Below are 23,902 nucleotides of genomic sequence, written 5' to 3'. Positions count from 1 at the left end.
CACATGGGTGCAGTCCACAGACAATTGGCTGGACTGGATCCCTCCGTCTTTGAATTGTTTTAAATCTGTGTGAAGCTTCGAACTTTACACCCCTAGTTTTGTTGGGTTGTTTCCGGGCACTCCAGTTTCTTCCCGCACTTGTATAAACACTCATCATTAATTGCCTGAAAACATTTTATGAATGTAATTGGCCAAACATCCCAATTTAAAAAAAAGAGTATTGAGACTCGATGAGACTCTCTGTGGGTAATTACATATCATGTATATTAAAATATACTGATAAATAAGCTCTTAGGATTATATGTAAGTACAAATAATGCAATCCTATTTCCTACGAGAATGCTATATTTAAATCTTATAAAATTAGTATTGCCATTACATTCTCACGAATTTGAAACTCATCCATGGCTAAAATGGATTTGAAAAATGTATTTAATTAATTGTTACAAAACATTGAAATACAGTGGCAAAAAGTCTTAAAAATGACTCCATGTTCAAGCATTGACATTTAATGCATGACCGTAGTTTACATATTACATTAAATTAATTGAACTGCAGTTTGAAATGAAACTACTTTATTGTGTTATTCTGCTGTTGTGTCCGCGTTTTAATTAAAATGGTTGGATTTTTCTCAGCTCGACGTTAAGCCCTATGTGCAGTTCCCCAAGGTTTGACGGATGTGCCAGTGGAAAGTTGTGTATCGGAACTAATCCTCTCTTTCCCTTTACCCGGTTTCTGAACAGTTTGTCATCCGATCTGAAAATATAAAGGGGACCTTGGTCATGAACTCTTGCAAATACTACCACGTCACCTCTCATATGCCATTGTTATTGCCATTGTTATTGTTGTTATTATTATTAGAGCCTCACTTATTGGTAGTCCACACGTTTTTTAGAGTGAGGGTGAACAGCGGCGATGCTTTATGTTAATTTGCTCCCAGGAGTCTGTGAAATTTTGTATGAATAATTAAATGTTTTCCAATCTGAAATTTTCATTAAAGGCAGCACTTTGCAGCGTGCATCAGGGATAGATTGAGTTTTCAAAACATTATTTTTTTTTGTAAAGCATAGGCTTATTTGTTATCCTGAAATTAAGATGTTCCTGTATGTAAATTTCAGGCACATTTCAAATACAATAGTTGTATAGATTGGCATGCAAACATTGTCAGATTATTTATTCATGTATCTTTATCATAATTATTATGCTGATTTTTCATCTAATTTTTATGTAAATAAATTCATGTTTTACACATTGTTAGTGGTACTTCCAGATTTGGAGTAACGTTTTTTACTACATTATACAGCGGTACACAGTGCGTACTGTGTTTGTAACTTGACTTAAAGCTTTCGTGACTGCAGGAATTCATATTTCTTGGGTCTTTCGGTAAAGTCACGTAAATAGGTTCAAAGATAATAATCTGTTATTTTTTATTCTTTCTTTGAACCTATCTACGTGACTTTACCGAAAAACCCAAGAATATAATGTTTTTGTAATTATCACACCAATTAATGATCTAATTACAATTCATATCATGAAGTATGTATATTTGATTTTCATTCTTTTGTTATAATTAATAGAAAACGCCAATGATATGCCATGGAAAATTTAGTTTAAATATTTAAGAAAGCAAACTTTACATAACTTGTATTAAATTGAAATGTATTTTTTCTGGCGATATCCAAAAGTGACGGAATTTGCATTGGCAAAGTGGCTTTTTAAATAAGCAAAAAGTAAGTTTTAAATGTCTTTGTAATGTTCAGCTAGGCCTATAATAAATAAGACGATAACTTTTATTTTTAACCCATGTTTCTGTAGATCCACTCGACTATTACATTAAATATCCGCTATTTGTTACTAGGTGCCCAGAAAGGATAAAGGCATAGCCCTGGCAATTGCTTGCCCACACCACGGCTGGCGGAAGGGGCCTTCTCTAGAGGGAGGCGGGCGAGCGCCTAGAGCTCCCGGTACCCAAGTTCAGTGTCAAAAAAGGGCACGGCTGCCCATTGCCCCTTGCATCGCCCGTTTGCCCATCGTCGGTGACATTGGGCGCCGATCCAAACCGCCCGCGGAGGTGCGTTTTGGCCGTCGGGATTTCCGTCCGCGCGAATGAAGCACCGCCGCTGCTGGTTGGTTGCGAAAGGAGCCAAGCAGGCCATGGAGTAAATGAAACTGGCTCTGAGTCGTTGCCCCCGGACATAACGGAGCACGACGACTCCATTTAGATTTTTTTTTGAACGTCTATTGGCACTCGGCTCGACGGCATTAAAATCCCACCGACTTGGTGCGGGGGGACCACACACGCGACATCAATTTACACGTACGTCAGTTAGCTCTCGTTGATATGCAAATCATTCATTAATATGCACATTTTAGATGCCGTTGGTGTATATATATATAAATTGGGCAGTGGAAAAAATGATGCACGTCTGTTGATCGGTGGCACTGTGCAAGCGCTGGACTGCTAATATCGGGGGACAGGGAGTGCCTCTCAAATATTGGGATCTCTTCCCGCGGGTCAGTCGAGAAAACTTAAGTGTACCGTAACGCATCGGCAGCAGGCAGCCATGGGCATTGGTGTTACTTATCTTCAGACTGAGTGCCCCCTTCTTTCAAGGGACCTCCAGACCACTCTTCCACTATGCATGGATGTGGGGGTACACAATTTCCCCCCCCCCCCTGCCATCATTAAGGGTAATGTAGCAGAAGATGGTGTATTGGCGTTATTTGGTATTGCGTACTTAATTTGTTTTTAATCACTGTGAGATTTCCAGTAATTGCGTGCATTTAGCCCACATACTCCGTAAAAATCGAATGTAAGCGAAACTGGATTCTGTATCTCCACATACAAATAAATATGTTTGAGTTGTCAGCCTATTGACTTTCCAGTCCAATATTATTGGGCAGCATTTGTTTAAGCATGCGAACTCTGGACCTGTTTCGACCTTCTGGGACTCATCAGCAGTGCAGTCAGACTCGTTAAGGAAATGCTCCCAGATAAGCAGATGTTATCGGCAGCAGTATTAAGAGCTCCTGTGATGCTGCCGAAGATCACTTCATTTTAAAAACATTAATGTCAGGTGCATTCGTGTTTAATGTTTAAAACCTATTACCATTATTAGGTCGATTTTTTGTTCTATCACATTAGTTACTCTATTAGCAGGTGATGTTGGTATTATTTTGAGTCCATGATCTATCCTGGATCAAAAACAAACTTGTGGCATGATTTTTTTCGTGGAATATAAATTACCCATGGTTTTCCTTCCTTGTGTAGTGTTTTATTTATTCCTCCCAAAGTTTCTTTTTTTTTGCCTCTACAGAATGAAGTGAAACACTCACACGATTTTATAACAATGCTAAAAGTGACCATTAACAAAGCAACCTTCCCCTTTAACGTGTGGTAATGGAACAAACAAACTAAAATACTCTTCCTCATTCCCTGCATTATTACATATGCCTCGCCTGCTTTGACATTGCCCCTCTTGGAACATTTATTTGCTTCAGTTTGCCAGTAAGCAAACAGTGATGTGGTTATCCATAACCACAATCTGTTCTCAGAGCTCAGAAGGCCTCACTTTAAGCCTCATTCCTTTTTTCCGCTGCTTCATTTTGGCTTTTAAACCCACTCCAAGCCTTCATCTTCGCAGATCCATGCTCGTTCAACTCGAGATCTTAACTCCTGGTTCACAGCTCCCTTTTGCCACTGCTGGGCATGGCAAAGAAATCTTGGCTTGAACCTTCATCATCCGTATTTCTCCATCTGCTTCATCTTGGCTTTTATACCCATTCAACCCATTCAACTCACAGATCTTGGCTCAATCAACTTCAAATTTAACTCTTGATGAACAAAGACCCCCTTGTGCCTGCTGGGCACAGCAAAAGGGGCCCACGCTGCGTTTCGTCCATAAAACACAGAACTCGCAAACAACACAGGCCCTCCCCGCCGTCTTTTAACGGGCATGGTTAAATAAGTGCTGTAGAATCTCCAGAGTAAATCCATGATTGACATGCAAGAGGCCTGCTGTAGATTTGCTTGCAGTTTGGAGTTTGTGCATTTTTTGTTTGTTGCACTCCGCCGCTAGCAGCGGTGTGTGGTTTACGTGCTCGGGCTGACCGTGCACTCGTGCGCGCCCCCCCCCCCCCTTCCGCCTCATATCTCTGCGACGGGCAGATGACGAACGAAGGCGAGGACGAGGGGGAGGAGGAGGTGTTCCCGAACCAGATAGACGCCAAGTTCGAAACCGACCCGGCGTTCAAGCGTCCCGTCAATGACAGCTACACGGCCGTGCACATCCCCACGGACATCTACCGGGGCTGTGAGTTGCCGGTTCGCCAAAGTCTCTGAAGCTGCTGCCGCTCGCTCCAGCTGGGATGGAGGAGTTCGCTCCGCGCTCACGCTCTTGCCCCCTCCACCCACCCACCCACCCACCCTCCTCCGCGGGGCATTTGTTTAATGTTTTACAACCAAGGTTGTTTAAAGGGTTTATGCGCTAGCCCTGTCCCTAACAGCGGAGGGGGGCACTATAGACCTCGTAAAGATGATCCGAAATGAACAAGGCCACAACGTAAAGTTGTTATGTACTTGTTATGTGCTTACTTTTATTATTACGATCTCCAACTGTAATTTGCATAATCTTTGTAACCTTTCCATACTCTGAAGAAAGGGCTATTGCTCAAATATTAGCCTGATTATATATTATATATTTTTTCTATTATAAAGCAGTGCAAGTCACGGAGACGGTGAGATTAATTTTAGTCTGTCCCCCAATGCCTGCCATTTCGAGTGCGTGGTCTAATCCCGTACATAGTCAAAGCTTCGTAACCGACCCTTCTATTTCAACTCGTTGAGTGACATTCTGCGCCCCTGTCTGGGTGCTCGGTAATCACGGTTGATCCACCGAGGACATGGAAGCTCATCCATTGCACAGCTTTGCTCCGACCTTTATGAATTACTTCGACTGACATTTACTCTTACCGACTGGCCACCCAGTTCTGTTGGGTCTGCTGTGGCCTGTGAATAGCACGCAGGACAATTCAACAATTGAATATACAAGACCTGTGCACCTTTAACAGCTCCCAATCAAGAATCCAATTTGGAGACCTCGGCCAGACATATATTGGGGAACAGGTTAATTATGTTTGGCTGGTGTGTGTGTGTGTGTGTTGGCGTGCGTGCGGGTGTAATTTATTCACTTGTGTACACGAATATCGAATGTGTGTGTTCATTTATATTGCGTGGGGAGTGATGGTACCCTGACTGATGCGCTCATGTATGGTGCTGGTGATGCAGACTCCATTCCCAGCCATGCAATTTGTATCTCAGACCGAGTGGGAACTACGATGCTCGACATAATGATACGCGTGAGTCTCATTTGTAAAAGACCCAATTGTTAGTGCAAGTGCATTTTGACCTTTCGCTGTCAAATCAATGTCGCCCAATCAATGACACGCTCAAGTTACAGAGATAATTCCTAAATAAAGGTAATGGGCTTCTCGCAGGTATAAGTGTTTCTCGTGCGTATGTGGTGATGCAGTGTTTCATGCACTATGTATTATGCATGTGCATATGTGTGTGGGAAGCAGCAGTGCAGTGGTTAGCGCACTGCGCTATGAACCCGGCGACCAGAGTTGGATTCCCGATCACGGCCAACACCCCAGTGATGATTATCTGCACCAGTCCTGGGCCTTCCCTAGATCGACCTGGCCTGAAATGAATACCCGGTGCGATGTCTAAGCATCGCCACGAGGGAGACAAAGGTGGCCGGGCTTGGTGCTGCCCCCCCCCCCACCCTTTCAGGCGCTGTGTCGGACTTCATAGGTGCTCGCTAACAGCACTTGGCTCAGTAGTCTTTTAAGGCTATACAGGGGTTCTTTGCCTTTGTTGTTTATATATATCTGTGTCTGTGTTTGAGGCACGGAAGTGGTTAGTGCACTGCACCGTAATCCTCGTCACATGGTTTCCAATCCTGGCCACGGCCAACTCCCGCAGTTGAAAGGCGGATTGGTGCGGCGTTTAACACACTGCCATGTCCCGCGGTGCTCTTAATAAGTGCACGCTAACAGCACTTTCCTCGACGGTTTGCAAAGCGAGACAGGGGACCTCCGTATTGGTGCATAGGTTCTCGCAATCGTCCTTCTGCAGCCCTCCGACGTGCTTTGGGGACGTGTACCGAGTGTCGATTGGCACGACGTCCGACGTTTCAGGAACTGAAGGAGCTCACCGAAATGTGGGGCTCCTTTATTTCCTGAAGAATCTTCCGACCATGCGGACGTAAGCGTTCTGACGTTGTGCCGAGCAGGACTCGGTGCAACCAGAAGCGACAGATAGGGCCATCTTTTGGCCATCTTTTGGCCCTATCTTGGTACCTATTCGAGCGTTGCGTGGCTTGTCGTGCCGCATGCACAGACGCGCCATGTAACCTCCTCTTGTCGTCCACAGCGACGATAATTCTGAACGAGCTGAACTGGACGGCGGGGCTGGATGAAGTGTTCATTAACAACAAGAAGGAGGACCCCACACTGATGTGGCAAGTGTTTGGCAGCGCCACGGGGCTCACGCGCTACTACCCAGGTAAACCGCGGCGCCTGCGACGCACGGATAGCCGCGCCTCTATTTTGCAATTCCAATTTCCTTTCGTCGTCTTTGGCAGTCATCCATCCACTGCCGTAGTGCGGCGGTGAGTGCACCGTAATCCTGCTCACGTGGGTTCCAATCCCGGCCATGGCTGACGCCCGCAGTTAATAGGGTGCTATCAAAACAAATCCTGGGCCCCCAGAGGTCAACTCCGCATGAGACGAGTGCACGGTGCAGAGCGTAAACGCCACTACTGGAGAGACGATGCCGCGATCCCTCCCGGCGACCGCAAGCGCGCGCCGGGCTCACTGCTCCATCTCCGTGGTGGTTGCGATCTCGGGTATCGGATTTGTGCACGGCTGCTTTTCTTGATGGTCAAGAGGGTGTCTTTCCGGTTCATTTGTCACTGCGTCTCTCGGTTGTGATTCACCGCATGCATCCTCTCCGTGTTTCTTTGGGAACGTTTCGGCTTTTGTTCTGTGTTTCCAATCCGTATTCCGCGGCTGGTAATATTCACTCGTTGAAAACGTGCACCTTTAAGCACGCAGGCACATGGCTTATAATCCTACGAAACAGGTTCAGAAAGCCTGCTTGGCTTGCCAGATACGATAAGATCCGGTGCATTCCGAGTGTTTTGTTCGTAGGATTATAAATATTTGCCACAACTTGCAACTGCAATAACAGATTTTTTTTTATTATATGGCATAAACCAATTGTTATATGGTTTCAATGATTTATCTTCGTAATGGCTTACTTGAAGATTACACAAAACGGCTTTAGGGTATTGGCATTGCTCTAGATGTGCATTTCTACATCAAACAATGATATGGATTTCAGTCCACTCATTTATCCGCATCTCAAATTTTGACAACATAACACAATTCTTGAATGGGGGAAAAAAAAAACATTACAGTAAATATCTGCTCTGGATTATTAACCAGTTTAAAATGTATGGAAAGTATTCTAGATTTCCCCCTTTTCCTTACAAGACAAAATAAACCGCCACTTATTTCAAATTTTCTTGCTGTGGTTTCACACCTGATGATTGCTTGTGTTGCAATCGAAACGTCGTGAGAATTTTATTGTTTCATGTTTATTATTTTATTATTTTCCTTCTACGTGACTTTACCGAAAGAACCAAGAATATGAATCCCTGCAGTCACGAAAACTTTAAATCGAAATCTATACCTAAATGGGTCAATGTATTTTTTTCATGGATTACAAAAGCATCAGCTGCTGTGCCGATAATTGTCGAAATAGTGTGATACTTACGGTGGCATATTAACAGTTGTGCATGCTGATAATGAAGTGATATTTATGACTTGTCCTATTTAACTTGCGCATGCTGATTTTCTTCATTCAGATTTCAAATTAAGATTAAGGCCCGATAAATAGGCCACAAGGCTGTGTGTCATAGGTGTCCTGCTACGGTACAGACGTCATTCAGGTCCACTCTTAGTCTCAATCGTGGCCACGTAGGTCGCGTCAAAAACGCCGAGAGTCGGTACATGCTTTACATGTTGCAGGAATAGGGAACGTCAGCCTGTAATCGTCAATCATTACGACTCCGTGTGGAGTGCATTTGCGTTCTCGACTTTAAAGGTTGACGTGTCGAACTTTTGTGGGTCCATGCTAGCATTGTCGTTTTGACATTAACATACGAAAACATGGTTTTCGATTTGCCACGCAACACAGACATGTTATGTACGTAGGCTTTCACGACTAATGTTATGATTATCGTACAAGATGGACAAAATCTATTGGCCTGTTTGCCCATGACGTGACAACTCGATTGGATTGGCTCTGTCGGGTGATGGAGGGTTCTCGTAAAATTATTGACATCATGCCTTTACGATGATCGAACCCAAAATAAACTACTTACGAATCGCACGTAGACATGTTTGGCAACAAAGACACACATCCCCGTTACCTTCTTAACTGAGTAACAAGGGTAACGGTCATCAGACCTGACTTGCGAATCCAGACGTCGCCGATTCGTTTCCATCTCTTGACAGTTGAAACAACGGCGTAACGTCTCCTAGATCGGTGCATTCTTCACTGACATTCCACTGGAAACAATGTTTCACGGCTTCTTTTGATCCGGTAATCGATTTGCAAAACGTTTACCGGTTTTGTCGTTTTAACAACCCTAGTCCGTAGTACCGTGGTCGTGTTTATGGTTCCGAGTGCTGAGGTGTTGTTCCTGCCATTGGGTCAAGCAATAAATCCTCATGAGAGAGGACACAATGAAGCCGAATGTTGCATAATACCACTCTGTGAGCTAATAAATAATGCATTCTTTGCTTTTTCATATAACAGGCAATATGGAGAGGGGAGAAAAAAAATCTATACCGAAATGTAATGTAGATCGACGAATGGGCACAGTTTGTGGGAAAAGAAAACGTTTTACATTGAATGTTTGAATGTACCTTTTTACAAATGGTGCAGTCATCACCAAATTCCTAGGGTTTTTTTATGCAGCGATTTTTACATGAATGCTTATGCGGACTATGTCACGAAACATTGTCTATGTCCAATGGAGTGGGGAACTGTGGCGCAGTGATTAGCGGCACGGCGCTACGAACCTGGCGACCCGAGTTCAATTTCAGCTCCCGACCAATAAACAGTGGCAAATATCTGAACTGGTCCTGGGCCTCCCATAGGTCGACTCGGCCTTAAATGAGTACGGTGCGTTGTAATCATTGCCACTCGAGTGACAAAGGTGGCCGGGCGTGGTGCTGGCTACTCACCCCTTTCATGTGCCGTGCCGGCCTTCATAGGTGCTACTCGCTAACAGTACTTGCTTCAAGAGTCTTTTTTAAGGCTATACGAGGGAGCTTTGAAGCTTTGAATGGGGGACAATGGCATAGTGGATAAAGCACCTCGCTGCGGGGTTGGAAGTGAAGTGCCACAGCTACCGTCAGTGGTTAGTAATATCTTCACTGGCCTTGTGCAACCAGCAGTCTCCAGTGTGCCTGACATGGCAGAAGGAGGCCTTCATCCAGCAGTGGATTGACAAAGTTTACACTTTTGGTGGATGAATGAAAAATACGTCAACATTTCGGCCAAGTGGCCGGTACAATGACCGGTGATATTTACACACTTCATCGGGTGCTCATTTAAGGCTGAGTCGACCTAGGGGATGCCCTGGGACCGGTTCAATTATTCCTCCACGATGTTAGCTGTGAGCGGGAATCGAATTTTAGTCACCGAATTTATAGTGCAGTGCGCTAACCACCACACTACTGCTCCCACGCACATGGACACACAAACATATGAATACCACTTGCACAAAGGTGAGCATTACATGGAACGGTGCAGTATGTTTGACTCTAAACCATAGATCATCAACAGACAACCCTAACGTGGAATACAATCTTTGCATTCAAATTGGAACAGGCATATTTTTTTCCACAAAGCCAAAATAATTCTGCCCACAGAGTTTTGCGTTGCAATTTTGGCGGCTCTTGGTGGCCGTGTGGCACACAGTCGCTGAGGTTGACGAATCATTTTCGTTAACCCCCCCCCTCCCCACCCACGCAGCGTCTGAATGGAACAAGGAAGGCAAAGGGGTGGACATGTACGATGTGCGAAGACGACCTTGGTGAGAAGAGAAAACATAATCGGGCGACGTTTCGGGGCAATGGTTCTTCTTCATAGCACATCGTGCGTTATCAAGAGGGGGGGGGGGCATTTTCTTCAAAATGCCACCAGATATACACATACATATTTAAAGCAGTATTAATGATGAACGTGAGGTTATTTTTGTTTATTGTTGATTGTGCGCCACTGCCAAACGCAGTAGCAGTATCACCACGTGATTTGCTAAGAAAATAAGCCAATGCTGTGTCAAGAGAAAAGTAATATCATACTCTTGACATAATGTTGTCTAAGCGGCAATGATTTTGACACTCATTTTCAACAAAGCTCGTGGCAATCTCCTATTTATCTCTTTGCCTTCAGACGTTCATCTCGTTGCACTCCTAAAATTGATATTTCGGGTGTAGTATTTACCACGTAAATACAGGATTGTGTACTGCATTTTTTGCCGGGCTAAACAGCTCGATCTGTCAGTCAGGATTTTGGGTAATTTAAATATCCGCACACGAGCTGAGAGGCTGAGAGACTGAAACACAATGGCAGCTAGGACCTTTCCCTCCACTGTACGGCCACAAATATATTCCATTGCTTCTCTATTCATGCTACTGTGTGGATTACATTACCATGTCAGAGCATTGGGCCGGCACCGCTGATATCCTGGACCCGAATCCAGGCGGCCACCTATGATTAAACCAGGTTCTAAAGTGCATCTTGTCAATCAGAATCTAAATATTCATACCGGAGGATCCGATGAGTTACAAAGCTGTTTTTCACAGATGTCCACTAGGATGGTATCAGCTCAGACACTAATGACCGCACAAGATGGCCAACCTGTGCGTTTGTCACTTAATCCGGCTTATTTCTGCTCCGAGAATGAATCGCGTTGGGGTTGGCTCTCATGCGATGACCATTACCGTCGGTGGCAGAGTGGGTGGGAAAGTGCCGCCCTACTGTGGTGGGAGAACAGAGGCTGCCTGAAAGGAGGAGGAAGCTCCGTGGTGTCCGGCTTCCAATGTGCGATCCTGTAATGTGAAGTGTGGAATCACTCTGTGAGATGCATCTGAATAGAATGATCCTCGGTTGCACTCATTGCATAAGAGGTTGCTGCTTTTAAATTCTTTGAAAACGTAGAAAAAAAGTGACAACACTTGAATGTGTGTGGCGTGCGATGCAGGTACATCCAAGGAGCAGCCTCTCCAAAAGACATGCTCATACTTGTTGACGTGTAAGTGTTGTTGGAATTCTCTCCATTAGCAGCTCAGGATGCTGGACATTTCTTGCGCGTGCTGCACTGTAGAGTTTCTGCATAAACCTCCGAGTAGCACGGTTTGGCCGCGTACGGCACGAAAGAAGTTCAACGTGCATAAACGCCCGGCACCCTGGTGTGTCCGTGGCGTGAGAGGCTTTCCACCTCGTGGTCGCCGGTTCTATCTCTCTGTGCACGGCAGTTGAAATGATGAGCATGCTTCTTCAAGACCCCCCGCCCGCCCATTCCTCCCACCCCACCACCTCTGTCCACCTAGCAGTTAGTCGGTCAGCAGGTCACGTGTGGTGGGGATAAAGTGTGGGTACGCCCACCTCTTCCGAGAGGTGGAAGAGTGTGGACCTCTTTAGGAGTTCTGTAGAGCGTCCTCCAGTGGAGGCCCTTCCCCCAGCGGTGGCGCGAGGAAGCAATTGCAGGGCTGCACCTTTGTCTCGTAATCGTGTATCTGTAAGTGAATGCAGGCACTCCTCTACTTATGAACATTCGACTTAGGAACTTTAAGAGATACGAACAAACCTGTTCGTTTGTCCAGTTGCCTGTTTGGGCCGAGAGTCTTAAGTTCAACCGCCGTGCAATGGATGGCGGTGGTGGCACCTACATCTGCAGAACATGAATAACCAGTGGCATCTGCAGGAGATTATACAACTTTTAAAGCCATTCCCCATGTTTAGTGTACATGCCGTACAACCTGTTTGGAATGTACAGGAGTAAAATTGTGATCGACTTACGAACAGACCTGGATCCTAACTCGTTCATAAGTAGAGGAGTCCCTGTATATTCTCCCTGGCACTCGCTGTCGTACTGCGAGCGAATCCAGCGTTTCAGCTCTGCGAGCAACAGAGAGTAGGAACATTCAAAGAGCTGCCACTTTTTTCGCTGCACATCGCCACGTATAGAGCATTTCAAGCTTACGGTAGTCCAATATAAAGAATCCGTTTTGATTGGCTGATTTATTAAAAGAAGATTTGTTGTTGTTGTAGGCCAATGTTTGTTTTGACAGCGGTTGCAAAGCTTTCGCAATGAGCGTAGAAGTAAAATGTATTACTGTCACTTGCCGTGAATGTTATCACAGTTAAGCCCTCTTCATCCTATTCACGCGTCCCCAAATCTCGGAACACAATGAAATTAGAGTAAAGGCATGTTTAAAGGTCACCCGCATGATTTAGCACAGCACCCAAAGGGTTCTGCTGTTAACGGAAGCGCTGGTATTCATGCGGTGATAAAGCTACCACATTTATTGGAGGCTCAGCCAGGAAACGTGGTGAGCTGGGTAGCCTCTCTCCTCTGTCAGCTCCACCCATTTTTACATAGCCACACCTACTGAACCCGAGCTCTGCCTGCACGTTGAGTGGCCTTGGCCCTTTCTGATATTTGCCCTGCCTACTGTTCATAAGGCCCCACCCACTCCTCTGCCAGTCCTGCCCAAGACCCAGGTAGCCCTGCTCGTTGCCCATATCACGAGCCGAGCACAAGGTCAGAACATTTTAAACGGGGACAAAATTCCAAATCTCGCAAATGTCCTTACAACCTTTGCTTAACTCAAGGAATGTGTTGCACTGTTATCTATAATGCCCTCAAGAGTATTGTTTGTTCTTGGCGCTATGCGCATTTGGGCCTGCTCAGTAACTGTGATTTAAACAAAAAAATGCCTTGGGGTGGTGGTGGGGGGGCAGGGGGTGGGGGGACACGGGGACAGCATTTCTAAAACTGGGATTGTCCTGGATGAACCAGGACGGTTTGGTAGCTCAACGGAGAGATGATGCATTGCTCTGTTGCGTTTCTCCACGCTCACCCCCGCGCCAGGAGCGGCAGTGTCAGCGGCCTCACGCTCAATCTGATCAAGACATCCGTCTTGAACATGCTTGAAACACTGGCCGATGACGACTTCGTGAATGTTGTGTCGGTAAGCGAACCTGTCAACGTGTGTAAAGTTCATCGTACGACATAAGATAACACTGGTCAACACACTTTTCTGGCATAAGGTATTCCAACGGTTTTAAGGTAATTTTGGGGTGCTGATTCCAAATCTGCAGAAGAAAAATATTAAATAAATGTGGATATCTACATAAAATGATATTATAAACACACTATCCTAAAAATACAACACCATATTTTAACACTAAAGCAGTCACTGACTCGCAACAACTTGCAATCTTAAGTGACAGAGTTAATTTTGGGTAAAATCAATGAAAATGGGGTATGCCGATAGCATAAAAATGATGTGATAGAGCAAATCTGAGATCAGATTTGGAATCGGCACCCTGAAATTAGTCTAAAACAGCTGCAAAAGTCCAGGCCAGAAAAAAAAATGTTTTTGTTGACCAGTGTGATTGATTCTTGAATCTTAAGAATCCAGATCGCTTTGAGGGGTGCACTGGGGACCGGGAAATCTGAGTTAGATTCCTGGCCACGGCTAATGTCAGCGGCAAATGATATCACGTCTGGTTCTGGTCCCACCTCGTTTCATGCACCCGCACTGACCAGTGTGGTGAAGTATGGTCTACAAAAACACCCATGGCGAACACAGAATGGGGAGGCCATCCTCCACACGGTTTCTCACATGGGGCTGCACATGATTACATTTTTTATCTCTTATGAATAAATAATGTCATGTAATTTCCTAAACCGTCCACCCACTTGATTGAAGGTGGACAAGGCCACTCATAGTGTTATTGTTGCGTGAATGTGGCCGTTCTAATTAGGCGTTTCGGAGGCCAATCCTTTTAATTGTCTGTCGGTCGCCTCTGTGGCGACGGCGAAAGTGCGGCGTCTCCACCAAACTCGCAACGCAAATCCAATTAACGCTGTTGGCAGTGCGCTTAGAAAACCATTTCATTTTGGAGCTCGTAATTTTCTGCAACGTTTGGGAGAACAATTAAGAGGCTAATTTTCATCAACGATATATCCTGATTTGAAAGGAAACAAATAAATTCACTGCAAATGGAAAGTACGTCTGTCAACCCCTGTTTGACGTTGCCGCTGAAATAATTACGTCGCTACCGTATGCAAAGCTCATCAGCTGAACATTGGCCCTTGACGATAGATTGCAATTGCAGGCATGTACAAAAGCAAGTCAAAGGCAAGCTAAAAAGAGCCTCCCTCTTCCAATTTAGCTTGGGAAAATGTAAAATAATGCACACAAATCTAATACAGCAGCAGCAGTGGCCAAAATCAGATGTCTCGATCCGTGAGAGCAAGGTGTGGGCTTTAAAGATTCTCTCACATTTTAATGTCGGGGTGCAATACCGTGCACGTGCGTGACGCTTCATCCGTTGTCGTTTACTTCTCATTTTTTAATGAGTGGGTTATTTTAATGAAGCGCCGAATTGCAATGGCTGCGCGAGGCTTAAAATAGATCGAGCAATTATGTGCACTGCATTGGAACTGGAGCGTATGGAGTAATTGCCGAGTTAATGCCGGCTTCCAGCGAGCGTGTGATTGCCACGTGGACGCTAAGGATGGGATGTTTAATCTGTTCCGTTTTCTCTTTCCCCACCATGCCTCCTCTCCGCTCGCCACTTCCCGCTGCGCAGTTCAACAACACGGCTAACTCGGTGGCGTGCTTCAACCACCTGGTCCAAGCCAACGTACGCAACAAGAACGTTCTGAAGGCCGCCGTGAACAAGATGTTGGCCAAAGGGGTCACCAACTACACGGCGGGCCTGGAGTTTGCGTTCAACCAGTTGCTCAATGTAAGGGGAAGGCTTGGTGTTTCTCTGGCTGCCCTCACCGTAGAGCAGGGGCTGGGGGAACCTATGGCCCACGAGGCAGATATGGCCCACGACTTCAGTTTATAGGACCCATATGTATGTATGTGTGTTGAACTTTTTCCGCACCATACGTAGCCAGCCGTGCTAATCGGAGGTCCGCGGGGGATGGACCGCAAACGAAACACAAAGAGCAGTTTTAAAACAACGGGTTTAACGACACATTTATATTTATGCAATGTAACCCAAAAAACACCTGTTATGGCTAAAGAAACGAGTTTGCAATCTATTTTTAAAAGTGCTTAGCTCAAGTGGCTTCCTAATATTGGAAAGAGGAGCATTCCAGACGGCCGCAAAAGTGCATCTGGAAGCGTGCGATGCGGTGACCACCATCCTTGTTCAATGGTTAGCCAAAAGCCGCTGCTGTAACAATGACCCGTGGGCACATGGAGCCCTACCACTTACATTTTACCAGTCACTGCAAGCATCTTAGCTGTACCAATCGAGTACTAGACGGGATTCTTTTTTGAGCTGGCAACACCGCGTTTCTCAGACGTTGAGCCTGCTTTGGATTGACTGTCGCAGGTGGATGTGGTCCTCCGTGGTGATCTACAGAGGGTAGTGTAGAAAATCCATTGTTTTAACGTGATTACTTGCTCCCGCGTTATTGCTCCCCCGTCTTCACAAACGCGCACACTGACCGGCGTGGTGAAGTACAGTCAAGTAACCCCTGTAAACTCGCACGGTGTGAGAAGGCCCTCATTCAGTAGTTGGCTGACAAAGGACTGTAAATGTACAACTTGTTTAGGTGTAATGTGCTAATGTTAACCCACTCACCCTTTCTCGTAAGTCATCACTCCGTCGTACCCCAACGACCAAACAGATGTGTTTAATACATTGACGTATATTGTATGTGTGGGACCTTGGGACCACCTGCAGCCATGAGTGGCCACTATAATCACACACACAGCTAATACATATTTGTAACCCATTCCGAAATTAAATGGTAACCATCACATATTGGCAATTCATCGAATCGCCAGATGCATTTTTAAAGTGTCCCAGCTGAAGCTCTCGCTGGGCATGTTGTTGTTGTCCCTGCCGGAGCAGTTCAACAACATATCGCGCGCTTTCTGCAACAAGATGATCATGCTGTTCACTGACGGCGGGGAAGACCGTGCCCAGGACATCTTTGAGAAGTACAACTGGCCCAACAAAACCGTGAGTGGCTGTCCATCCCCCACTGACCATATGCCACGAATAAAATACTATGTATAATGATAATCATAATAATATTCATATGTAGTTATGTATGTTGAACTTCTTTCACACTGTGCGTAGCCAACCGTGCTAATTGGAGGTGCGGGGGAAGCAGTTCTAAAGAAATGAGTTTTCAATCTAAATGATTTAAAATTCCTTAGCTCCAGTAGCTTCCTAGTGTCGGAAGGAAGAGCGTTCCAGACGACCGCAGAAGCGAATCTGAAAGCGCGCGATACGGCGACCGTCTTTGTTCGATGGCTAGGAATTCACCCGATGCCTTCGGATCTCGGAAGATGATTGGTCGTGGTCGATCCAGAATTGTGCTCCGATGGGGGGACCGCTTTGCGTGCCACATTGTTGTAGGTGGCTGTGCAAGCCTGTGCTACCTTGTGGGGCAGCAAAGGGCAGTACATCTCAGAGGTCAGAGTGCTGAGCTAGAACTTTTGTGATTCTGAGTTAAAATCCAGGATGATGAGTCTCAGATTAGTCACCTGTGATTTAACAAAAAAAAAAGACCGACGATTAAATTTGTGTTTTCACTTAATTTGACTAAATTACAGCTCTGAGAATGGGTGAAAAAAAAACCCCAATGTGTTTGATTGCCATGCGATGAACATTTCCTTGCGGCACGGCATGTGGGAAATGGCATCCTTTCGTGTGTAGATAAGAGTGATCACTTTTGAAGGGATATCGGCAGTAGTTCTCTGAAACATGCTTCTGCGGGTCGTTCTCCAACGCACTCAGGCGATGCACCGCTCCGCAAGAGTTCCACAGGGACAAGTCGTATTGTTGCGTGACGCACGTTTTGAATACATTTACGGGAACTAAAGGCTATTAAAAAATAACATTAAAGCCACGAGCAGTCACCTAGAGCAAAGCTTTTGCTGTGCATACAAAGGATAGGAATGCGGTGGCGCAAAGCTCCCAGGGTCAGGGCTTGCGGATGCTGCACGGCGCTTGATAGAGCAGTCTCGTGTTCCTCCCGAGACGAGCTTATCCGAAGGCGATAGCTAAAATGTGGATTGAAGTTGATGAGTAACTTATTCAATTACTTCGAATTTTGAATCCGGGCTTGACTCGTAAAAAATATAATGTAGGGCATCTCATCTGCCCCTTGAGTGCTGAGGGCCCCCTAAGGGGGGGTTAGGCGGTCTTTAAACAGCAGTGATGGTGAGCATGCGGGAAGTAGAACAGTCAGCAGTTTGCAAAATTAATGTACGTTCACCATGAATTCCGGTGCTTGCCGTTGCCATGGCGCCAAATTTCTATTCCCTTTGGTAGCGCTGTGGTTGTATGGCGGAGAATGTGTATATCTGTTGCAGGCACATCGTCATTCACCCTCGCCTTCACCCACGATCCGAGGAGTTGTCATGATTTAGGGTCACGAATAAATTCAAGTATCGATTACATTTGTCCCGCTTGTACTTTCTTCCCTGTGGTCAAAGTCGCCCTGACATGCGCCCGATCTCATCACATCTGAGAAGCTAAGCAGGGTTGAGCCCTAAGTTGAGCTTGGATTGGGCGGCCACCATGCACGCCAGGTTGTCATAAGCGTCCGAGGGGGCCACACTACGTTCGTTTGTCAACAAGGAGGCAGTGAAGAACAATATGTTGTTGTACCGCACTTCTGTGCTGCCGCGTCTGTGCTCCCCACATTCACCAACCTGCACTGAGCAGCATCGTGAAGCATGGTCTAATAGCTCTCGCTACCCGCACGGCGTCAGGATGCCCTCAATCCGCAGTGGATTGCCCAGCGTTGGCCGTATATATGTACGTGCCTCCCTATGTTTGCATATGAGATGCATAATAAAAGCACAACCGCATAGTACGACGTAATGACCGTGTGAAGGGGTGTGTAAATAACTGTGTGCAGCTGTGTGCTCGTGCCAACATCACGCCGCTGGTGGCGGCTGTGACGCGGGACGCCGCGCTAATTGCGTCTCTCATTCTGCTGTAATTATAGACGTTCATGTATTATGTCTGTCTTTGTGGCGAAAAGGACCCCGTGAGACTGGCATTGCAAGCGTGCACCAAGATGAATAAATAATACTAATGACATCCATCTTTTACCTCCCGGCCCATTCGGGCCCTTTTTTTAGAAGCCCTTGTTTGTGTAGATTATATAGGAGCTGCTGTGGTCCTACCTACAATTATGTGCTGTGTTTAAATATAGCTTCTCACAATAATGGGCTTTATCTGTCAACTTGTCTAATTGTACCAGTGTATACCTGATTGCAACGTTACGTAAAAAGGCTGCAGTGTTTTAGAATGGTGCATCGGTTTGGACACGTGACGAGAATGAAGCCAGGCAAAATAGCACACGGGCCACTACTTGCATATGTATATGAGTGGGAGAGGAAAGTAGGAGGGTAGAGGAACTGGTCAATAAACGTATTAACGAATAATATTAATTTAAAAAAAGACACATTTCCAAAGCAACGATGCCGATTCACAACCGGGGATGGTGCAAGGTGTTCATCTAGTCCAGCTGCGTTGCTGTTGAGCGAATGATATGGAACTGGAGATCTGATTGTAATTTTATATGCACACCCGTAAGTGCATGCATTTGCATATTGCATGCATAAACTTGGGCTGCCTGCTGCACATTTGAAGCTTTTTTAATTGATAAAAAACAAATACAGTCAAGGTCTGAATAAGAGTAGACATGACCTCCCCTCCTCGACTGTGATGTCATGAGTTGTGATTTGTGACAAAAATTTGGTTTGTACAGTCGTGTGATGGGCAGCGCCTCTGGTGGCTGCAAGGGTACAGTAACCCCATTTACATGCAACACACAAATCGAACACTATCACTTGTTACACGTGCAGTTTGATGGCACGTATGGTGAGCAGATTGGAGCCTTAGTGTCTTGCAAGCTTTTGAATGCAGCAAGCCCATGGACTCTGGCGGCCCTTGTGCACTCTCTCTCTCGCAGGTACGCGTGTTCACATTCTCAGTCGGGCAACACAACTATGACGTCACGCCCATCCAGTGGATGGCGTGTGCCAATAAAGGTGAGACGGCCTTTTATACTATTACACTTGCGTGCACGCGCATGCGTTCATAGCAGTGGCGCAGTATTAGCGCACTGCGCTACAGAGCGGCGACCCAAGTTCGACTTCCGGCCAAAGCTAACAGCAGTGGTGAGTGGTATCCGAACCTTTCCTGGGTCTCTCTTAGGTCAGCTCCGTTTTTAAATGAGTACCTGTTGCAAAGTCGTAAACATCGGCACTCGGGAGACAAAGGTGTGCGGACTAAGTACAAGCCACAGCAACTGTTCAGGTGCTTTTCTGGCCTTTATAAGGTATTTTCTAACACCACTTTCCTTGTACATCTAAAGGTAAATGAGGGATCTGTGTTGTGTTCACGTCCTAATCCGAATGTGTGAGTTGGTTAACATTGATAGCATGTGAATGTTGATGGTTCAGAATTGAGTGTGGTTTGTGTACAACAAGGCCAACATTTCTAAGTGTGTGTGTATATATATTAACCAGGCATGTAGCTACGCATCAGTTAAACAAATTAAATACATTCATACGCTTAGGATAAATTAAACAAATTGTGTAACAATAGATAGCTTGGCGGTGGGTGACGCACACCTGTAATCCGGCAATGTCGAGGAAGTTAGGGTTGGTGGATCGAACAAATATTGTGAATCTCCCGTCGAGATGGCCATACCCTTCGGCTCGCCCGGAGATGGCAGTACAGCAAGCGGGCTCATCTCCATCTGTCTGGGGATTGAGTGTTTCCCCCCTCCGCCCCTGCCATGCACGGGTTGTCTTCGGGTACTTACGTTTTCCCCCTCTGTATACTCACGGATTTGGCCAAGCATCCCAATGTAGGGCCACGGAACCTGGACAATTGTTGGTACCAGACTTGGCTGCCTTCCTTGCCAATCTGTCTTTTCCCTCGCATCTGAATCCCAAAGGAAATCTCTGCATATTCCAAATGTCTGACTTTATTGGTATTTTTCGATTCCTATATGGTGTATGCAATGGCATCACATGACCCTTACAACGATATGATCCCAGGTAGCTAGCCCTGCAGCTAATATACAGTAAACCTAACATAGCATTTAAAAATTAATGATTCTGAACTGTTGCCATTTTCTAAAAATGTGAGTGGGGCAAATTATTACAAGGTTTTATATGCCGTATAATATGAGGCAAGTTAGAGTTCTTGGACATGTCATGAGAAAAACGAGACTGAATATAATGTTTAGACTTGGAATCTTCTAGGTACAAGAAGCAGGGGAAGACAGCTAAATAAGTACTTAATCGATGTGAACAACTGGGTGCACCTGGGAGTATCGAACTCTGAGTCCTCGAGTAAATAGCATGGACAGAGCTCAATGGAAGAAGGCCATGATCGCCAGCATCTTTGGGAAAGGACGTGGTGCATCGAGAGAGACAGACATTGCTACTGGGAGGGAAAAACGTGTTCTTTTTTTATCACCGATTGTTAAATGTTTGTTGTTGTTTTTTTTATGTAGGTTACTACTTTGAGATTCCTTCCATTGGGGCCATTCGGATTAACACACAGGTGAGGAGTCACTTGGTACGGATGTATTGGTTGTTCTGGACCGCCTCGTCACAGATTACCTGCCCTCTCAGGCCGGCCTGCCAGTCACACAATCTCTGCCTATGAATGTTTATCAGGCATGAGTAAGTAGACATTGTCAGACTAGAATTGAAGCTTTCGTGACTGCAAGGATCCATACTCTTTGGTTCTTTCGGTAAAGTCACGTAGGTGAAAAAAAATCTGTGATTTTCACACCTGATGATGATTGTGTTGCAATCAAAACGTCGTGATTTAATTTACTTGTATTTTTTTTTTCTATTTTTTTTTTACTTGCGTGACTTTACCGAAAGAACCAAAGAGTATACTGTCAGACACCAAATATCCGTCAATATGTATTTGTAAGTTAAATTATGTTGCCGATATGCAAATGTATAAAGAGTTTGAGAACGTTTTTGTGACCGAATATATATTGTACGTGCCCCTGAAGTATAATGGGTACTCCAAATTACTCAATCGGTGGGTCGCGTGTGGTGGAGTAAAGTGTGGCTACTTCCACCTTTTCCGAAACATCTGGCCAGTGCGGACGAGTGGGCCAAAATAGAATATCTATAGAGAGGCTTTCTAGAGCCTCCTCTCATTGAGAGGCGCTTCCGCCAGCATTGGCGTGAGTGAGAATTTGCAAGGCTGCGCACGCGTAAGCGCCGATGGCTGTGGATTAGATGTCGCTTAATGCGGGGGGAGGCAATGACAAACGAATACATTATATGTGCACTCCTCTTGTGAACAGAGGTGTCAATTTGTTACACGCGCGCAACGCAGAGTCCGACGAATTAACGACACGCAATTTAGATCGGCGATACGTGCTATCGACACGCAGAGTCTCTGATCGTCCCCAACCCTCCCTCCTGCGCAGGAGTACCTGGATGTCCTCAGCCGCCCCATGGTGCTGAAAGGGCCCACTGCCAAGCAGGTGCAGTGGACCAACGTTTACCAGGATGCCCTGGTGAGTGCCCGCATCTCCACCACGCCTTCGTTCGCGAGGCTCCCATTAGCCCCCCCGCCCCCCCCCCACTGGGTTGTGTGCTCGCGTTGTCGGTTGAAGCCCTCTGGGTGAGCTGTGCGGGTGTCAAACTGCACCTCCGTCCAGCACGGTTTGGCCACGTACGGTGCGAAAGAAGTTCAAGGCACGTAAGTACACGCAGCCAAACGGGGTTAAATCCCACCAGCCACTTGGCTGCTGACGCCTCGGCTAGCAACGATTCTGTCTTATTTGTACGGTCTTGTCTGTGCCGATTGTCTCGTCCGAACGGTTTTGATTATAATGTGCCATCAGCTGCCTGTGCCATTTGTACTGCATGCCTCCTCTGTTAAAATGCCTTGTTTGCACTCTCATTCGTGCTATTTTTCTCGTTCATGCTGCCTGTGCGTTCATCCTTGTATTGCGATGTTATGAAGTCTCGTTTGCACCGCTTATCATTTGTGCTTTCTTTAACGTTATAAGCTGTCTAAGCTGCCTCCGTTGTTATTGGCTATCTCATTTGTGCTGTCTGTCTCCTCTCTACTTCCTCATAAGCTCCGTCTGTTTCATCCGTGCTGTATTTCTCATGGGTTATTTTCATTCGTTCCGCCTCATTCGCGAAGATTATCAGCCCAATGAATAAAATATTATGCAACACTTACATATGTTGAAAATAACGAGCGTTTCTCTACACGCAAACCCGGCGCGTGCATTGTGATCGCAGAAATAGATTTTGATTTAAATTCGCAAATCGTCCCAACCCTGTCCGTTTCATTTGTGTTTGTCTTGTGCTGTCTGACAATGTCTGTCTCGTTCATTCCGTCCCACCTGTATGGTCTGCGTCATCTGTACGGTTTTCGTTTTTAGTCTTTATCTTGTTCATTCTGCCCATTAGCCAAAAGGTGAAAAAACATATCGCATAGAGTTCTACACGAAACGAAAATAATCGCTGCCGGGCTTGTATTGTGGCCGTAGAAACTGATTTGAATCAAAACATTTATTTAAAACTTACGAATCGCCGCGTGGCTTGCCACGTTTACTTCCAGCGCGATAAGACGTCACGTGTGACAGCTCGGTTTTTGTAACGGATGAAGCCTCGGGGGCCGCTTGCGGGCGTAATGCGGCACGGGAGGAGAGACGCGGCATTAAAGCCGCGATGTGACAACTGCATCGCTGCATTGAGTCCAATGACGTGGGTCCCTAGGTGCCAAACACGCTGATGGCATTTCCTAATGCGCGTCTTCTCAGTGCAGAGCCACGGGGTGCATTATCATTCACGCTCCACGTGCACGCGGTTTGAGAGGCTGTTGTATAAAGCGGCCGCACGGGTGGCGGTTGGTTTAACGACACGCCTGCGTTATCCCGGACTTGTAATGTGTTTATTTCATTCTCCAAGGCGGATATTACATTAGCGGTGCAGTCACCGGAATCAATGTTGATACTGCAAGAGATTGTTTGCTCTCTCTCTCTCTCTCTTAAAACGGACCGATTGTTAAAAACTATTGTCATTAAGCAATTTATTTTATTTTAGCAGGTTAAGGCCCACTGAGCTATGTAGCTCTTTTTTAGAAGCAACCTGGCCACAAATTATAGCTCAAAGAAGTGGCTCATCATGTAGGATTTATAGCGGCCAAATACTCTTAAACGCATGTTTCTAAGTGTGGAGGAAATAACCGGAGGATCCGAAGAAAAATGAAGGCGACCATGGGGAGAGAGACATGCAAACTCCAAATATACAGGCGTCAGGGTTGGGATCTAACCCACGACCTTCCGCTTTTCTGGCAAGGTAGTTAACATCTCGGCACTTTGGCCAACACACGCGTGCATGGAGGGAACACGCATTGGCTGTCCTGCCTTCTCCTGGAAAGCCCAGAATATTGCATATTGACGCCAACGCGAAGGTGGTTTCTCGATGTCTGTGCGATGATCCACCAACCCTCGCTGAGCTCCACAGTTCTGGA

The 23,902-nt window shown here is 45.9% G+C and overlaps 1 protein-coding gene across 1 annotated transcript in view; it reads left to right on the top strand.

Moving 5' to 3' along the window:
* The window catches only part of LOC144944318 (voltage-dependent calcium channel subunit alpha-2/delta-2-like), a 107,791-nt gene that overhangs the window by 43,081 nt on the left and 40,808 nt on the right, over positions 1-23,902 (top strand). The window contains exons 6-15 of the mRNA XM_078872382.1: positions 4,169-4,313; positions 6,437-6,568; positions 10,115-10,175; positions 11,346-11,396; positions 13,239-13,338; positions 14,969-15,127; positions 16,253-16,363; positions 19,338-19,416; positions 20,895-20,944; positions 21,837-21,926. Of these exons, the coding sequence (XP_078728508.1) occupies positions 4,169-4,313; positions 6,437-6,568; positions 10,115-10,175; positions 11,346-11,396; positions 13,239-13,338; positions 14,969-15,127; positions 16,253-16,363; positions 19,338-19,416; positions 20,895-20,944; positions 21,837-21,926 (978 nt within the window). The remainder of the gene's footprint in view (positions 1-4,168; positions 4,314-6,436; positions 6,569-10,114; positions 10,176-11,345; positions 11,397-13,238; positions 13,339-14,968; positions 15,128-16,252; positions 16,364-19,337; positions 19,417-20,894; positions 20,945-21,836; positions 21,927-23,902) is intronic.

Source organism: Lampetra fluviatilis, chromosome 34, assembly GCF_964198595.1.
Source record: "Lampetra fluviatilis chromosome 34, kcLamFluv1.1, whole genome shotgun sequence".
NCBI classification, from domain to species: domain Eukaryota; kingdom Metazoa; phylum Chordata; class Hyperoartia; order Petromyzontiformes; family Petromyzontidae; genus Lampetra; species Lampetra fluviatilis.
This window is presented reverse-complemented; position numbering and strand designations above follow the sequence as displayed.